General features: G+C 37.0%; 1 protein-coding gene across 5 annotated transcripts in view; it reads right to left on the bottom strand.

Annotated features, from left to right (window-relative positions):
* Positions 1-15,392, bottom strand: part of CTNND2 (catenin delta 2) — a 642,859-nt gene that overhangs the window by 131,083 nt on the left and 496,384 nt on the right. For all 5 annotated transcript variants that reach the window (XM_084509612.1, XM_084509610.1, XM_084509611.1 and 2 more), the window contains one exon: positions 14,634-14,847. In XM_084509612.1, the coding sequence (XP_084365738.1) occupies positions 14,634-14,847 (214 nt within the window). The remainder of the gene's footprint in view (positions 1-14,633; positions 14,848-15,392) is intronic.

Below are 15,392 nucleotides of genomic sequence, written 5' to 3'. Positions count from 1 at the left end.
CATTGGCACATCTACTGTTCCTGAAATACCTAGTATTCTGTGGGTTTATTCAGTATAAAAAACAATATAGTTGTCATGTTTGTTTGTTTGTTTGTTTTATTTTTTTTTTTTTAATTTTACATTTATCTAGATAGGTGTAAATGGTATGCAAATCCTTCCCTCTCCAAGGTCTGATTTAATACTTATGCAAGGCAATGTGTTCCTTCTTTGTGAAGAAGTCCTGTTTCAGATCTGAAGCAGAGAAGAGTTCTTTGATGGTAACAAAACAGCACTTTGGGCTTCAAGAACTAGTCATAAACTGGAGAAGCAGAAAAAAAATATACAGAAGAATCAAAAATAAGAGCTCTTTCTAGCAAAATGCTTAAGAATGTTTATGTACGTACTATCTGTTACTCACTAGGTTCTTACTAATCAGAAGTAAACTCACGTAAACTTAATCTTTATTCCCATGTTTTCTACTTTAAATACTCTTGATACTGCACACAAGAGCTTTTGCTCAATAAATTTCCATAGGAACTGGCCAGCTCCAAATAAAAACCTACTCGTTCATTCAAGAGCCAGAAAATAGGGTCTGATTTCACTAACTGGAAATAAAACCTTCACAGTAACAGAATGAAGGGATCACCGGACTTGATTCAGCTGTTCTGTGCTCTCCTAAATGATTACAACATAAGGTAGAGTTAAACAAAACAGCACTGCCTGGTAAGCCTGACAGTCTTCAAAGTTGTTGAACCTCACACACAGTTTAAAACTATAAGATAATCTTCTGTGCTGCAACAATGCCTTTTACCTAATTTTAAGTTTTTGAATGCTACCAACTACATTAATGATGAAACAATTTAATTCTGACAAGTTATATTTTATTTTCTCAGCTGGTGGACTCTGCTGCTTGCTGAGGTTGGCATTTTAAGTGCCTCCTTGTACCCTTCCTTAATTAAAGGCTTTACAGTTATAAAGGGAATTGGGAATTCATTTCCCATTACTTTTGCTCAGAAGAACCTGGAGTTGATTCATGTGGAGACAAAGAAGATAATCCCTTCCCCAGACTTTCCAAGAGGCAGGAAGAAAACATGAACATCTTTTACCTGAGGCATCTCCCAATGTGGACCTATCTCTGGTCCATATGACTGAACACAGCCCATATGCATTACATTCCCTTTTAAGACAACAGTAAGAAGTTAATCATAGAGATCATTTGCCACTTTGCTCTGACTAAAAGCCCTGACTAAATTGGCTTTCCAAGCACAATAAGCAAGTCTGAAATAGCACTCGAGGTGCCTTGACTGCCCCCTAAATATTTGTATGCTATCAGCTGCTCATAGGAGGAGAAGGGACTGAACTCGGAGTATCAACGACTCACCGAGAATAGTGGAACCTACCCTGCTGAATATGGATTGGAAGAGTTGTTAATCCAACCTAATCATTTAACTCAATATAGCTTACCATCTGTAGAATGACTTTTGTGAGGGGAGAGGAAATAAGGAACTGGTCAGATCAATGCTGAACATCTCTTTACTCCATCACTTGTGTTTGTCATACCTTATCTCCTCCTTGCGTTTAAGGTTGTAATACATTGAAAGGAGGTATTTTGTCTCCCTGTTTGTTTGCAAGCCACTTCAGTTTCTGCTGAATGCTGCACAGAAAGTGAAAAATAGCCACACCAGACTGATCATGTTTATTTGAAGGTTGAAGCTTTCATCCTTACATAAAAAGAATTGAAGACCACAGAAAAAGTATCTTGCAATCTCATTTTGAGTTTAAACATGAGAAACTTGTACTGAAAGCAATCCAGCTGGAAGATGGATTTGGGGTCTGAGTACCAATTACCAGTCTGCAGACATCAGATGAAGGACTCTTCAAAAGAGTCTACTGGAATGCTTGCTATGGAGATCTTGCTGTACCAAGATAAATCTTCTGGAAGAGCCTATCAAAGGACGTGCTTTTACTAGGTTCAACAGGTTGTTTAACACACTTGAGAGAAATAATCTTTCCTAAGAAGGCCTTTCACAGACGACAACAATCAAATTTTAAAAATTTTGAAAAATGTTGTAACCAACATTTTTAAAAGCTATTTTACAACTTGCTACAAACAGCTAAAAGGGTTTAAACTCAATTACTGGCATCAGTGGCCACTACGCAGGTTTTTTCATTCTCTCTTTAATGTGGTCACACCAATCATGCCCTAATTCTTTTAAATTATGCATAGCTGAAGAACTTCATCTTAAGTTACAAATTAGTATAATTCTTAGTTCTTCCACTAGAACAAAATCATATGGGTTCCTATTACCAGTTTTGTTTTGTTGCCATCCTTTGCAGAATTATGTATGCCGGCAAATCAGAAATATAGCACAGAATCACAGAATGGTTTGGGTTGGAAAGGACCTTAAAGATGATTGAATTCAATATATACCTTAACATGTATGTCCCCCTGGGATCTTTTGACTGTACAGATACAGTTCATATGGAAAACTACACACAGATCTTAATTAAAGTGATTTAAATTTGTTGCCATTGGAAGAGGGAACTGAGAACAGAGACCCAGGGAAAGCTTTGATTTATCTTTCTCTTAGCTGAAGTCTAGATTGAAGTCAAAGTCAAAGTCTAGACTGAAGACAAGACCAACACTTTTAGAAATACAGTCCAGTAATATCCGATGGGATATTACTGCTGCTAAGCAGACAGTGTATATCCACTATGCCTTCAGCTTAGAAACAGCACTGCTTTCAGCATAAATCAAATTAATTTAAGCTACTGCAAAATATAGAACATCATTTAACTGAAAGGAGCAAAGCAAAATATTTTTTAAAATTTTAAGACAATTTAATGGAGCAGTCTGAACATAAAAAAAACACTGTCTTTAGATGGGGAGCTCAAACTCAACCTGACTAAAATCTTCAACAGATTTTTCAGGCAGTGTTTTACTCAGAACTGGTACTCATAAATATTGATCTATAGACACGGATATAAAAAATGACCTGATTAGACAGGTACTATCCTTATTCCACTCAAAGTTAAGAAAATAGAGATAATATAATTCCATGCAAAAATATCACCCTAGCAAGAGACTATGTGCAAAATCAGGAAAATCTAAACACTTATTCCATGTATGCTCTAATGCCACCTCAAATTATGACTTTTATATGTATAAAAAGCCCATACAACAACTTAGACTACTTATATGGAAACCAAGAAACTGGAAAAGTCAGCTTTTACCAAAACTACTGTCCGTCCCACACTGCCACTACAGATTTTATTTCTGACTGCTGTAGGAGAAGTATGTCACCAAATCATTACAAGGACTGTAAGTAAACAAGTATTATTGGGAAAAAAAAGACCTTTGATTTTTCTCTATTTGGTATGTTTAAGGCAGCCTTAAACTTATACTTAAGACTTGGCTTATTGAATATTCTTTGTGAAAAATAAAAATCTAAGTCTTCCAACTCATCCAGGCTTTTCTTTCCATCTTAGTTTAATAGTTTGGTCATGGTCTGATGCAGGGTCTGATTTGGTAGAGTTGAGACCCTGCCTGCCTCACAGTGAGTACAGCTTTGGCAGGCTGTTTGTTTATAAGCTGAAGGCGTGCTGGTACTTCAGGGAGTTACGCATATAACAAACCAGATTGAAATCTGAGAGCCAAATACCCTGCTGAGAAGCTAAGCGCAAGGGATCTTTTGCTGGTGCCCTTAGGAAAAGCATCTTCTACCCCAAGCTCTCAAGTGCTAGAAAAGTCACTTACTGGCTCTTACTGCAGCTTTGATGCTCAAGAGCCCCTTGTAATTGTAATGTTGCTCAGCAGAGCCGATCAGCTCCATGGCAGCAGGGTGTGGGCTCTGTATGCATTACATCAGTTCTGTTGAGTTCAGGGCAGAGAAGAAATCATTTATCCTACTGAGAAATGCATATCTCTTTAAATGCAACTGGTGTTTAAGAAGCACAGGAGCCACCCTACACTTCAGGAAAACTTAACTGATGTACGTAAAAGATGTCAAACATTGACCACTGCATCATTTCTTTATGCTAAGTGCAAGAATACTACACAGCTAGCTCAACCATCAGGAATTGATAAGTAACAGACTTTTGACGGGTGAAAAAAAAACAACATAAATGGCCACTTGAACTCTGTCACCTGAATAATTCAGAGCTCGTAACATAGCTCCTTACAAGAGCACTTCATAATAAATAAATAAATGAATAATCAAAATTGGCATGACAGAGAAGGAAGCTTCACCAATTTTCTTGAAATAGTATTTTAACTGGTTAATTTATGACTACCTTATGAGGACCTTCATGTAATTCAGTACATGCATGTAAATGCACAAAGGTGGTTTTCTATGTACCTGTGCATCAGATGGCCCATGAAAAGTGCAAATTGAGAAAGAATGGGTTTCGGCGAAAGTCATAAGCAGTCACAAGTCCATGGAACAGAAAGTGAAGCTGCAGGCAGTTCAGTTCTTTTCCTTCTGCAGCCATTCACAGCCTTACAAAGCAAAAACTTTCCTGGACAGAGTATAAAGATTTTTTTTTTTTTTTTAATTTACAAACAAATACAAGCTTGATCTTAACTGAACAGTAATTATAAGCATTTACTCTGAAAAGCTCTTTTCCTCTGTCCTTCTTGATTACTGCTCTTTTCATTCCAAAATTAAATATGGGTTTCTACTAAAACCTGAAGGACTGATTTTATTATTGTTTACACACACTTTGCTGAACAAATTCTGTCCAAATGCTATTGCATTAACTGAAGAAGTCTGTATACTTGTCACAGGACTGAACTTTGACCTAGCATTACTTCTCTCTGCTGTACACTTTAAAATGACATCCAACTTTGTAAGGGAAGAATTATTGGACAACAAAGTTAGACAGGTATTAGCTTTAATGTCAGATAGCAGAGGAATTACTAGAAGAGTTGAATTTATTTACTATGGAAAGACCACTGATTCTAGCTTTTTTATTTATTTCCCTAACTGATGGAATTGAACTGGTCCCATATTACTGCCATAAAACACAGAAACCAAATCAAAAGCACTTAATTCTAAACGAGAGAAACACAGAAAAATAGACCGTGTTCAAACAAAATTTCACCCTAATGCATAATGACAATACCATTCTCAACCAAATCCCCTGTTAGAAAACAAGGAAATCAAACAAGCATACATAAATGGATGGGTAGATTTTTTTCCCAGTGTTTAAACATGTATTTTACAGAAGATTTTTTTAGAATACCCGCAATTCAAATATATGTTTTGTAACAGACACTAAGACAGAAGTGTTATACTTGAAAATGAACATCAAGTTAAAGCTCTAGGTACTAAAGTCCTTTCTCATAAGAACCATTTAGGAAGTAAGACCTATCTATAAAGTCATAGCTACATGCAAAATGGAAAGCTCAGTGTACACTTATTCAAAAAAAACACAAGCCATATCTTAAAATTGATATACAAGATGAGACAGGATTGAAATACAGATTATTGAAGGGAAATTGGCCTAAAATAAAAAATAAACTTTGCTTGGCCACAATGAAAAAAGCAATTCCATCACAAAATAAAATGTTTCAGCTTATCCTCAATTTAGTTAACTTTTTTCCTTGTTTGTTTGTCTATCTCAAAATATTTTAAAAAGAAAATGTAAGCTTTCTGTGTTGCAAACACAAACATTTCAAACTACAGAGTCCTTTTGAACTGCAAGTGTTTTAAAACTCCATCATTCAGGCAGGGGCATCAAAATTATACGCCAAGCTGATTTTTTCCGAAGGATTACTACTTGCTGAAGAAGTTCAATGCAGCTGTTACGTCAAGCCATATGCTGCAACAGATGTCCTCTATTTATCACTCCAGATTGTCTTGTTTGATATTTCATCTTAAACTTAGATTTGACCAAATTAAAAAAAAAGTAAATACAAAAACGCTTCTTGTAGTATATTAGCAAGCAAATTATGAATTCCATCCCTTTCATTGCCATATGAATAACCTGAATGAGTTTCACAGAAGAAATTGCATAGAAGATGCGTCTCCCTGATTGAACAAGGAAGAGATGATTATTTCCAATTGTGCCTTGAAAGTTCGGTTTGGTTCATATTTGAGTTATTCCAATTCTAGAGAGGAAAGGCAGGCAATGAGCGACCACCTTGGGCTGTGGGCTAGGACCAGGTGTGGTAAATTCAGGACAACTGAGTAAGCATAGCAGGGAGCTGGTGGCGCAGGGCCTCAGGCTGTGCCATGGTGCAGGTCACAGCAGTGGCAGCCATGGCCACGTGGGCAGGGGCCTGCTGCCTTCCTGATGCTGACTTTGCTCCAGGAGGGCCTTGAGCTGTGGAAGCAGCCCCAAGCACACCCTGAGGCAGAGCAGTGAGGGACTTGCCCACTGTGGATGTCGCAGTGCTGTCAGCCGAGACCTCAGGAAGCCGTGGAGTCATCGTGACTCCCCCCATTTGTCTTGAAGAAGACTGACACCGTCAGCTTGAGGAAGGTTTTGTGTCACAGCTCCATCCGTGCCCACAGCGACACACGGAGTGTAACTGACACACCAGATCAGTGCCCTGGCCTGTCACTAAGAAAGCAGAGCGGAAGATTTTGGACAGCATCTGTTTAAAACCCTTTCCATATTTAATCGGTAACAGCAGGGGTGAATGAGTTCATCTGATCGTTCAGAAAAAGTTGAGAATGACTCTTCATGAAAACAACAAATCCTATCAGTGGGTTTCGCCATTTTCAGGGCCAAAATAGTGACAGCTTATTGAGAAAGGGGGGAAAAGCTGTTTTATAATTAGACAGCAAATTGTAATAGATTTTGTAGAAAATTATTCCACTGAAACTGTCAATATTGTTTGCATAAGTATTATTTGATCAGACAGCATCATTTCTGAGGCAAAATTACGCAATTTATTAAATTACTTTTAGATTTGCCATTACAGATGAGCTACAAACGGAATGTGTTTTGAGCGGTGCTGCAATTTGTTGGTGATGCTGTAGCCCACAGGCTGGAAATCAGCTTCCCAACAACTTACAAATATGAGCAGCGCTGCCTTCTCCTTCCCTGGTGTGTGACGGCTTGTCAGGACAAGGACTTTGTGCCACAGTAACTGGTGCCCACTAATTCCTTCCCTGTATTTGTTTGGAAATCTCTCCAGCATTTCTAGAAATACAATGTTTTCTGTAGGTGACAAAAAATCCAAAATTTAAGCATCATCAGACTGTAGAATTGTACTGTAATGTACAATATCATTTCTCCATTTCACCACTTCTGCAGGCCAGGTATCTAGGCCTTTATTGGTTTTACTTCTGCATAATTGTGTTACATACAAATTTTATTAAAATAGTAGCAGCAATTACTTTTCTGCATACAACAAATCCTTGGCTTCCCTTTCACCTCATAGTATCTTTTTAAATGTAACAGAAAGAGCCATAAAGTATAATACGTAAAGTTTCTGCTATGGGTTGAAATTCATGCTTTTACTGCAACCCAAAATTTGCAGATTTGGAGGAGTTTGGCATTTTATATGAAATTCTTACTGACTCACAGAGCTCAGGGAAGAAGGAGGTTGAAGAATATCTTGTATACAACTGTCTCAAACAATGAGAGTCAAATTATTTAGGTAACTTTGTGAACTAGAAAGGCTTCTGTGCTCAAAGAAAAGAAATATGAGTAAAACTATACTGTGTAATTCCTCATTCAGCCATTGGCTTTGATCCAACATAAACAGATATGAATTTTCAGCCCAGAAATAATTTTATTAATGTTGAAAACATATATCATTTAAAACTCCAAATCAGAGGTAAATTAGTACAAAAAGATTTAATCAACTTTTAAAATTGATTTTGCTAGGAAACTGTACTTACAATTACATCCATTTAATGAAACAGCAGGAAAGATTAGAGATAGTACCTGTCATATCTCCCTTTTGAAGAAAATGCATTTAACTTTTAAACATAAAAGCAAATTTAAGTGGCTAAGCAAGTAGATTTGAAAACTGTGATTTTTTTCGTAAACCTAATATTAAAAAAAAAATAAATTTAAAAGTACCCTTAAGAAAATTTTAGAAGTTTTTTTGATTTCATTTTTCTCTTCCACAATCTTTGCAGTTGTTGAGTTTAAGAAAGGTAAACAGAGTTTGTAAGTCACCTGCTTCTGTGCTTGGTAAGTTCTTCTAAGAACTTCTTTAAAGTTATTACAGGGAATTTGCATATCTGCAGAGGAGAAGCTAAACAAGAAATGAATTAATGCCTTTTATTGCCCAAATCAAAACAAATGCTTCTGAAAGTTGTGTTTTATGCTAGCGGTTATCTATTTCCACACATCCCCTTTCTAATTTCCATGATTGACAGGACAATGTGATTGGATGTTGGAGGTGCAGAAGCAGCTAATTCACAGAGCTGCATCTTAAAAGGCATTTGTAAACTTTCTTCATTGATTCCATTTTCTTTAACTACATAGAGTTACGTGCCCAAAATTATTTTCGGCAGTCTTATTAACTTAGCTAGGCATATAGTGAACCAAATTTATGTCAACCTTCTAGCAATGGTATTATCATGGTTATACCAGCACGACAATTTAAGCACATGCATGACTTTTCAAATTGTCTGTTTGTGATAACCAGCATACATATGTGAACCTAAAACATATTATATCTTCATGATCTGATTTTCAGTTACTGTAAAGCTGAAAGCTTCTGTTTGGTTCTGAAAGCTACCTTATACATATATACCTTCCTACTTATCTTTTTACATTAAACATGAAGAGATGATAATTATTTAGACCTCTCACTGGCCAGGCTTCCTTATACTTTCATTGCTTCACTACAACATTTAAATATAATTAATAAATGGGACACTTAATACATTAGACACTGGAAGAGCACATCTAGTATAAACCTGAACAACAACAAAAAAGGAAATAATAGATTTTTAGAAATATATCAAGGAGATATATTAGGTTAGATGTTAGGAAGAACTTCTTTACTGAAAGGGTTGTTAGGCATTGGAACAGGCTGCCCAGGGAAGTGGTGGAGTCACCATCCCTGGAAGTCTTCAAAAGAGGTTTAGATGTAGAGCTTAGGGATATGGTTTAGTGGGGACTGCTAGCGTTAGGTCAGAGGTTGGACTCAATGATCTTGAGGTCTCTTCCAACCTAGAAATTCTGTGATTCTGTGATTCTGTGAGAAACATTATAACAACACAACTAATAGAAGGGTTTGGTTTTTCTTTACTCAAGTCAGTGGGAATATCTCCTGGGAGTGAAAAAGAACACCTTTTATTCATCTTGAGATCAAATCTCCCAGGTACAACAGGACTACAAATAGTTGCCACCTCTAAGTGAAAGTTTACATCACAATAATATGTCACATCTGTGTTTACACACTCCAGTAACTGAGCTAATGTCAAGGGAACTTTTTCAGAGAATTATTAAATTGATAAACTCCTTCAAGATCCTAAGTACTAAATACTCAGTCCTTTGCCATAATATTGTTAAATATTATTTACCATATATGAAATCAAAAGCCTAATATGTCAAAAAGTCTGATTAGAAAATAACATCACAGATAAGAAACAGCCACTATTGTGTTACTTTGACTTTGGGAACTGCTAACAGAAGAATTGACATTGTACAATTAAGTTGAAAATGCCAAAGAATAGTCCACAATTGCCTAAAAGATGAAAATAAAAATCACAATAAAGCTTCCACTGAGATAAGCCAAAGGGTCAATTTAAACAGAATATTCCCTTAAACTTGCTTTACACATCACTGCAGGTACTAACTTGCTATTGCACTGATTAGCACAGACACATACAAACCTCAAAGAGACCTTGCAGAGTTTCCTGACCAACCTGCTGATAATTTATGCACCTATTAATAAGCAGTATGCAATCACAAAGAAGTTTAAACTGCACTGGTTACCTCAAACCAGGTAGTTACAAGCAGGATAACATATAATAGCTTTCAGTAACACTGACAGAGTATCAGTAAGTTTATAAACACCTCATTTGAAACATCTGGCAAATGCTAAAAATGCAACATACAGCATAAAACAACTACATAATAATGTTGCATAATATGGGGTGACAAACCAAGCCAAAAAGCAAATTGTCCAGAGCTGAAATTAGAGACAACATAAACACACAATAGAAACCAAAACCCATGAAGTAGATGAAAATTTTTCATGTCCAACCCTACTATATGCCAACACTTGGGGAACTAGTAATTCTTTGAAAGAAATATAATGTACAAAAGTTTTTATATATTTATTTTTGGCAGGAACAGAATGTATGTTTTTCAATTCAATGAATATAAATGTGAATGAAATATACTGGGACTACATGTGTCTTTCTATACAGTATGTATTTATAGTGTTACATAGTTTGTGCTTATTTAATTTTGAGGGGTGAAATTATGATTTTCATATTTTTTTAATTTTCATTAGACAATAGTTAAATCTCTGACACCTTAACGTCAACCAAATAAGCGGCAGGCTGGCTGCCAGTACAAGTAAGAAATAATTTCCCCTATCATTATTTATAGCTTTATTTCTTTATCATCATGTGCTTTCTAAAAGTGGATCATCCACTTTTATCTTTCAATCAAATATGGTATATACTGTTCCAAAACTTTTGATATAGCCATAGAGGAGTCCTGTTTAAAAGGAGCTATTTCTAATTTAGCTAGCTTAATGTTCATGAAGCAGAAACAGCTCTTCCACTGGTGATGGATTTTTGTTTGTCAGAATTAAGAGAATAGGAGTTCACATCATTGCATCTGAAATAGCTAACCAGTTACCAGATTCCTGCATTATTATTGCTACCACATCTTACTTTTTTATTTTATTTTTATTTTCTGTTTTATTCTTTTATTTTTTTAATTTTTTTCCCTAATAGTAAACCAAATAGGAAGAATGCTAAAATAGAATTTTATGAAAGTGTTCATAATTAACATTAACTCAGGAAAGAAAAGCTTAGTCACAATCAGCTACGCATTGTCATTATTAAGAAGTGATAACATTTTTCTACCATCTGCAGAATCTGTGCTAATTTTGTACTGTGTTCTTGTCTATTTATATTTATTAGGAAAGTGTTAACATACAATTACTTAAAAATAAAAGGCTTTTATTTTTTCCCATGAACAGGAGATATTGTGGAATATAGAAGCACAGGGCTTGGGTGAAAAAACAGCTAAATTAAGCGTGATGCATTCAGATTACATAGATTTTCATTTACAGATGTACTCAAAACAAGGCATTGCAATTCAGATTCTCCTTGAGTCTCTGGAGATTGACAGAGGTTGCAGATTCCTCACTGCAGGCCCTTATGAAAACCCTGTTTTTATCAGTGTATTTCACTTCCTCATAGCATTTCCATTTTTTTTTTTGTTATACCTCAGTTACTTTACCCAGGTTCTTCTAGTAAAAAAACAGTTGCTATGGAAGCGTTTCTCAAAGAGGAACCTTTCAGTATTTCAAGAAGTACTGGATGGGTATTAACACCATTTAATTTCATCACAGTTGGGCAGCCCAGTTCTCTCAAACCTTTGAGCTGGGAGCCTGTACTGAAACCATTTGCTCTGTGTAATTGAAGTCTTGAAAACGTATCACTGCAATAAGGTTCAGTTTGCCAAATTCAAAAATTTGAGCTTAGTAAAGTTTTTCAATATTTGTCCAAGCCCTCTGCTACCAAGGAGAACAATGAGATAAATGAAGAAGTGAAAAGTGTTGGGGGGGATTATGGCAGAAAGAAATTTCTGAAAAAAAATATGGGAGAAGCCATACATGGTGCTAAGGGCAATGTTGAAAAGCAAGGAGCTACTAGGATAGAAAGCTGGTTTGCAGGTTTAAGTACCCTTGCAAAACCAGTCTTGAGATAGCTGGAAATTGAAATTCTAAGCTCCTTGGGGAGAAGCAACAAGAAGCAAGAAAATGTACATGTTTGAGGGAAGAACTAATATCATAACTTTCACCTTGGTGGGCATGTGCTTCACGGTACTTGAAGCAGGCAGTGAATGCTTCGCTACTGTTCAGATAAATTGAGCTGCTAGAAACATTTCCTGCCCATATTTCTTCCCTCGCTGCTAAGTGCCTACTCAAAGTGATTCACACCTTCATCTTGCCAGATTTCTGGACAGGTCATTTAGACCTGATAGGCTCAGCTCCCCATCTGCAAAACTGAGATAATGATACTTCTCCACCCAAGAGAAACACTCCGAGGACAGATGCATGAGGAATACTTAGAGGCTGTGCTGGCAGAGTCCATATGACATCTTAAGGCAGGAACTTTGTGCCCTCTCCAGAACTAACAAACGAGAACAGCTTTATGTAGACAGGATGCACAATGAACGTGGGATTGAAAGGCTCAAGGTATTATGTTTACTTCTAAAATACCCATTTGCTATTATTTTCCCAGTACTTCCTTCAGGCTATGGTGGCACTACTGAAATAATTATCTTCCTGCCACCTCAAATCAAGAAAGCTGACAGGAAGCAGGAGAAATTTTTGTTTTCCCTCATGCCCACCACCAAGTTAAATATTTTTTATTACTGAGGCAGCTGCTGCAGGAGTTATCCTTCCTTCCCCAGAAAAGACAGAGGGAAGGAATCTAACTGGGGCAGCTGTCACACGGTAACACTTCACAAAAAAGCAAAGGAGAACTGATTATGATGCACAGTTCCAGCCTGTTTTCTAAGAGACGGAGGATGAGAGGTACAGTTATGAGCATGGCTTTGGAAAGGAGCTTTGCAGAACACCACCACTATCAGGATTTCATTTTCAAAGCCAGTGCTACTGATCTGCATTCTGAAAGGCACAGACGCAGCCAGGGGAAACGGTGGCCTTCTGGGATGTACTGACTAATTAAAACAAAACAAACAAATAAAAACAAAACAAAAGCTGGCCCAGGAATGAAATCCTGAGCTACCCACAACTCTCATTCCATTCCTCACAGTCACCTCTCTCTGCGTGCCTTCCATGGACGTCCAGCTCTCCTGATGCTTACTGTCCCCGTTAGCTGCATCTAACCACACAGGCTGGCTCCTACCACTGACGGTCGGCACCTAAACTTCTCAGCAGTAACAGCTTAAGGGCACGCAGCACACACATCCTTTCTGTGGGAATTCAGAAAAATTTAACACCATACTGTGCAATGGAAGGAATGTAAACTGTAGCTTATTATCTTTTCTTTGAATGACCCGATGACATTATGTATTCTGTCTACAGACAACATGGAAGCTGCTACTGAAACTGCTGAAGTGTACTGCTGATGTTCATTAGCAGTTTGCCACTTATTTCTCAGAGTAAAAGAACAGAATGTTCCCTAGAGCCGGGGCATAGACAACATAACCAAGAGACAAACAAGTATGTTGAATCTGAAGCAGTGGTTACACTTTATTAGATCTGTCAGTAATTCTGTCACTCTGCAGGAGGCACCATCAGAGCTTGTGCAACCCAGCATCTCTGCACCATTAATCCTGCCTAACGAGTACAAGGTGATAGGTGTTGTAACCAAGAAACAAAATCAAATATAAAAATCTACATTTAATAAGCACCGTGGAGTTTATTCAGACACCCTCAAGGACGGAATCGGGAGCCAACCGAAGGATGGAAATCTTATCAATTGTGTCCTAAATGAGGCCTGACCCACCAGGTTAAATAATTTCTGCAGAAGCACAGGTGATGCTGTGTACTCTGACACTTCTATGACAGAAACGAGAACTTTTTTCACATACTGTAGTAGGAAAATCATAATGGAAATTCAGGCATTGTAAAATGGGATGATGAAAAGATGTTAAGATTTTTTATTTGTAGCATTAATTACCACATTGAAATTAGCAATCAAATAGAATGAAATCAGAAATTGAAAAAAATCAAAAAAGCCATCCATCTTCTCTTTAGCATATTAAATAGGATAGTTTAAGGGGAAGGAATCTCCAAATGTTCCAGATTGGTACTGTTTGAAAGCATTTCTGTATTTCTGTAAAAAACAAACCTGAATTTCATAAGGGAAAAAGCTTGAACAACCTTAAAAATACTGGATTTTACTCTAGTGAGCAAAAAAATTTACCACTACCTGAACATCCTACATCTAACATACATCACATAGCATGATATCAAATTTCAGAAAAAAAAAAAAAAAAAAGCTTCAGAAGAGGATGCTGTCTATCTCTCCAGCATGCTTTTCCACTTTCCTTTCGAAGCCTCAAGAAAATTTGAAAGCAACAACAACAAAACCATCCTTCTCACTACATGAAATACAAAAGAAATCATTAACAGTGTCTAAGAAAATTCAGTAAATTCTGACTTCTTCATGGGCAGCCCTACACTAGACTGGATGGAGAACAGAGCGCAGCTGATGGTAGGATTCTGCCCTACAATTTCACATCTGTACACGGAGCATTTCCTGCAAGAGCATTCATGGCTGAGAGTAAAATCATCAGGAACTGTAACAGGAAACCATGCCTGCCCCAGAGAACAGACTACATAATATCGAATAAAGCTATTCATACATTACACACATCCAGGAGTCTTTGAAGTGTTTTGTTACAGCAAGGAAGATGGTAATGAAACAAGAAGTTACTGATGAAGCTACTGACACACACCACAGACCTGTGCTTGTAAGGCCTGCATAGAGTTTGAACAAAAAATATCAAAAGATGCAAACCTGTGACCAGTTCTCTGATTTCCAAATCTGTAGTCTTGCGGAGTAACCGTACTAATGCTGGGATACCACCACAGTTTTTCAGAGCAATTTTGTTGTCATCATTTGCCTTCCCATATACCAAGTTTCTCAAAGCTCCACAGGCACTACGGTGGACTTCTGTCATCCGATGGTCCAATAGGTCCACCAGTAATTGTATTCCGCCTTGTCTTCTTATCTGAAACAGGCCAAAGTGATAACCATAACATTAGGGAATAAAGACCAGCATTACATATGTTACCCCCATTTACTTAAGGTGTGGTTTATGCAAGCTATGCTCCAGTAAAGGTATGATGGCAGCCTTGCAAAGCTGCTCTGTTACACCCATTTGAATCCTAGTATCATTTTTTCAGAGGCAATTTAACCATACAATGACAAATTTAAACCTCTGAAAAAAACAGCCAAAAGTGTTGCTTCAGCAAGATTTCTCATGGTCCAGCAAGGTTTGCCTTGGCAAGGGTTTCTCTTGTGCTGGAGCAACATCATCTGCTTCAGAGTGCAACACGTCACAAGTTAAAGATAATACGCACTGTAGGAAAAGACCACAAGACTACTGCAAATTAAAAACAAACAAACAAACAAACAAAAAATCTCAATTCAATAACGTTATTAGGAGTCCCTCCTTTTGCATTTAATTAGTTGGAATGTGTGCAGCTACTATAGTACCTGTAAGGATATTGTACCAACAAAACTGGGAAAAAAAGTCTTACAAGTGAAGTTGAA

This window comes from Aythya ferina (genome assembly GCF_964211825.1).
Source record: "Aythya ferina genome assembly, chromosome: 2".
Lineage (NCBI taxonomy): Eukaryota > Metazoa > Chordata > Aves > Anseriformes > Anatidae > Aythya > Aythya ferina.
The sequence above is the reverse complement of the archived record's forward strand: the minus strand, read 5'-3'. Positions and strand labels throughout refer to the sequence as shown.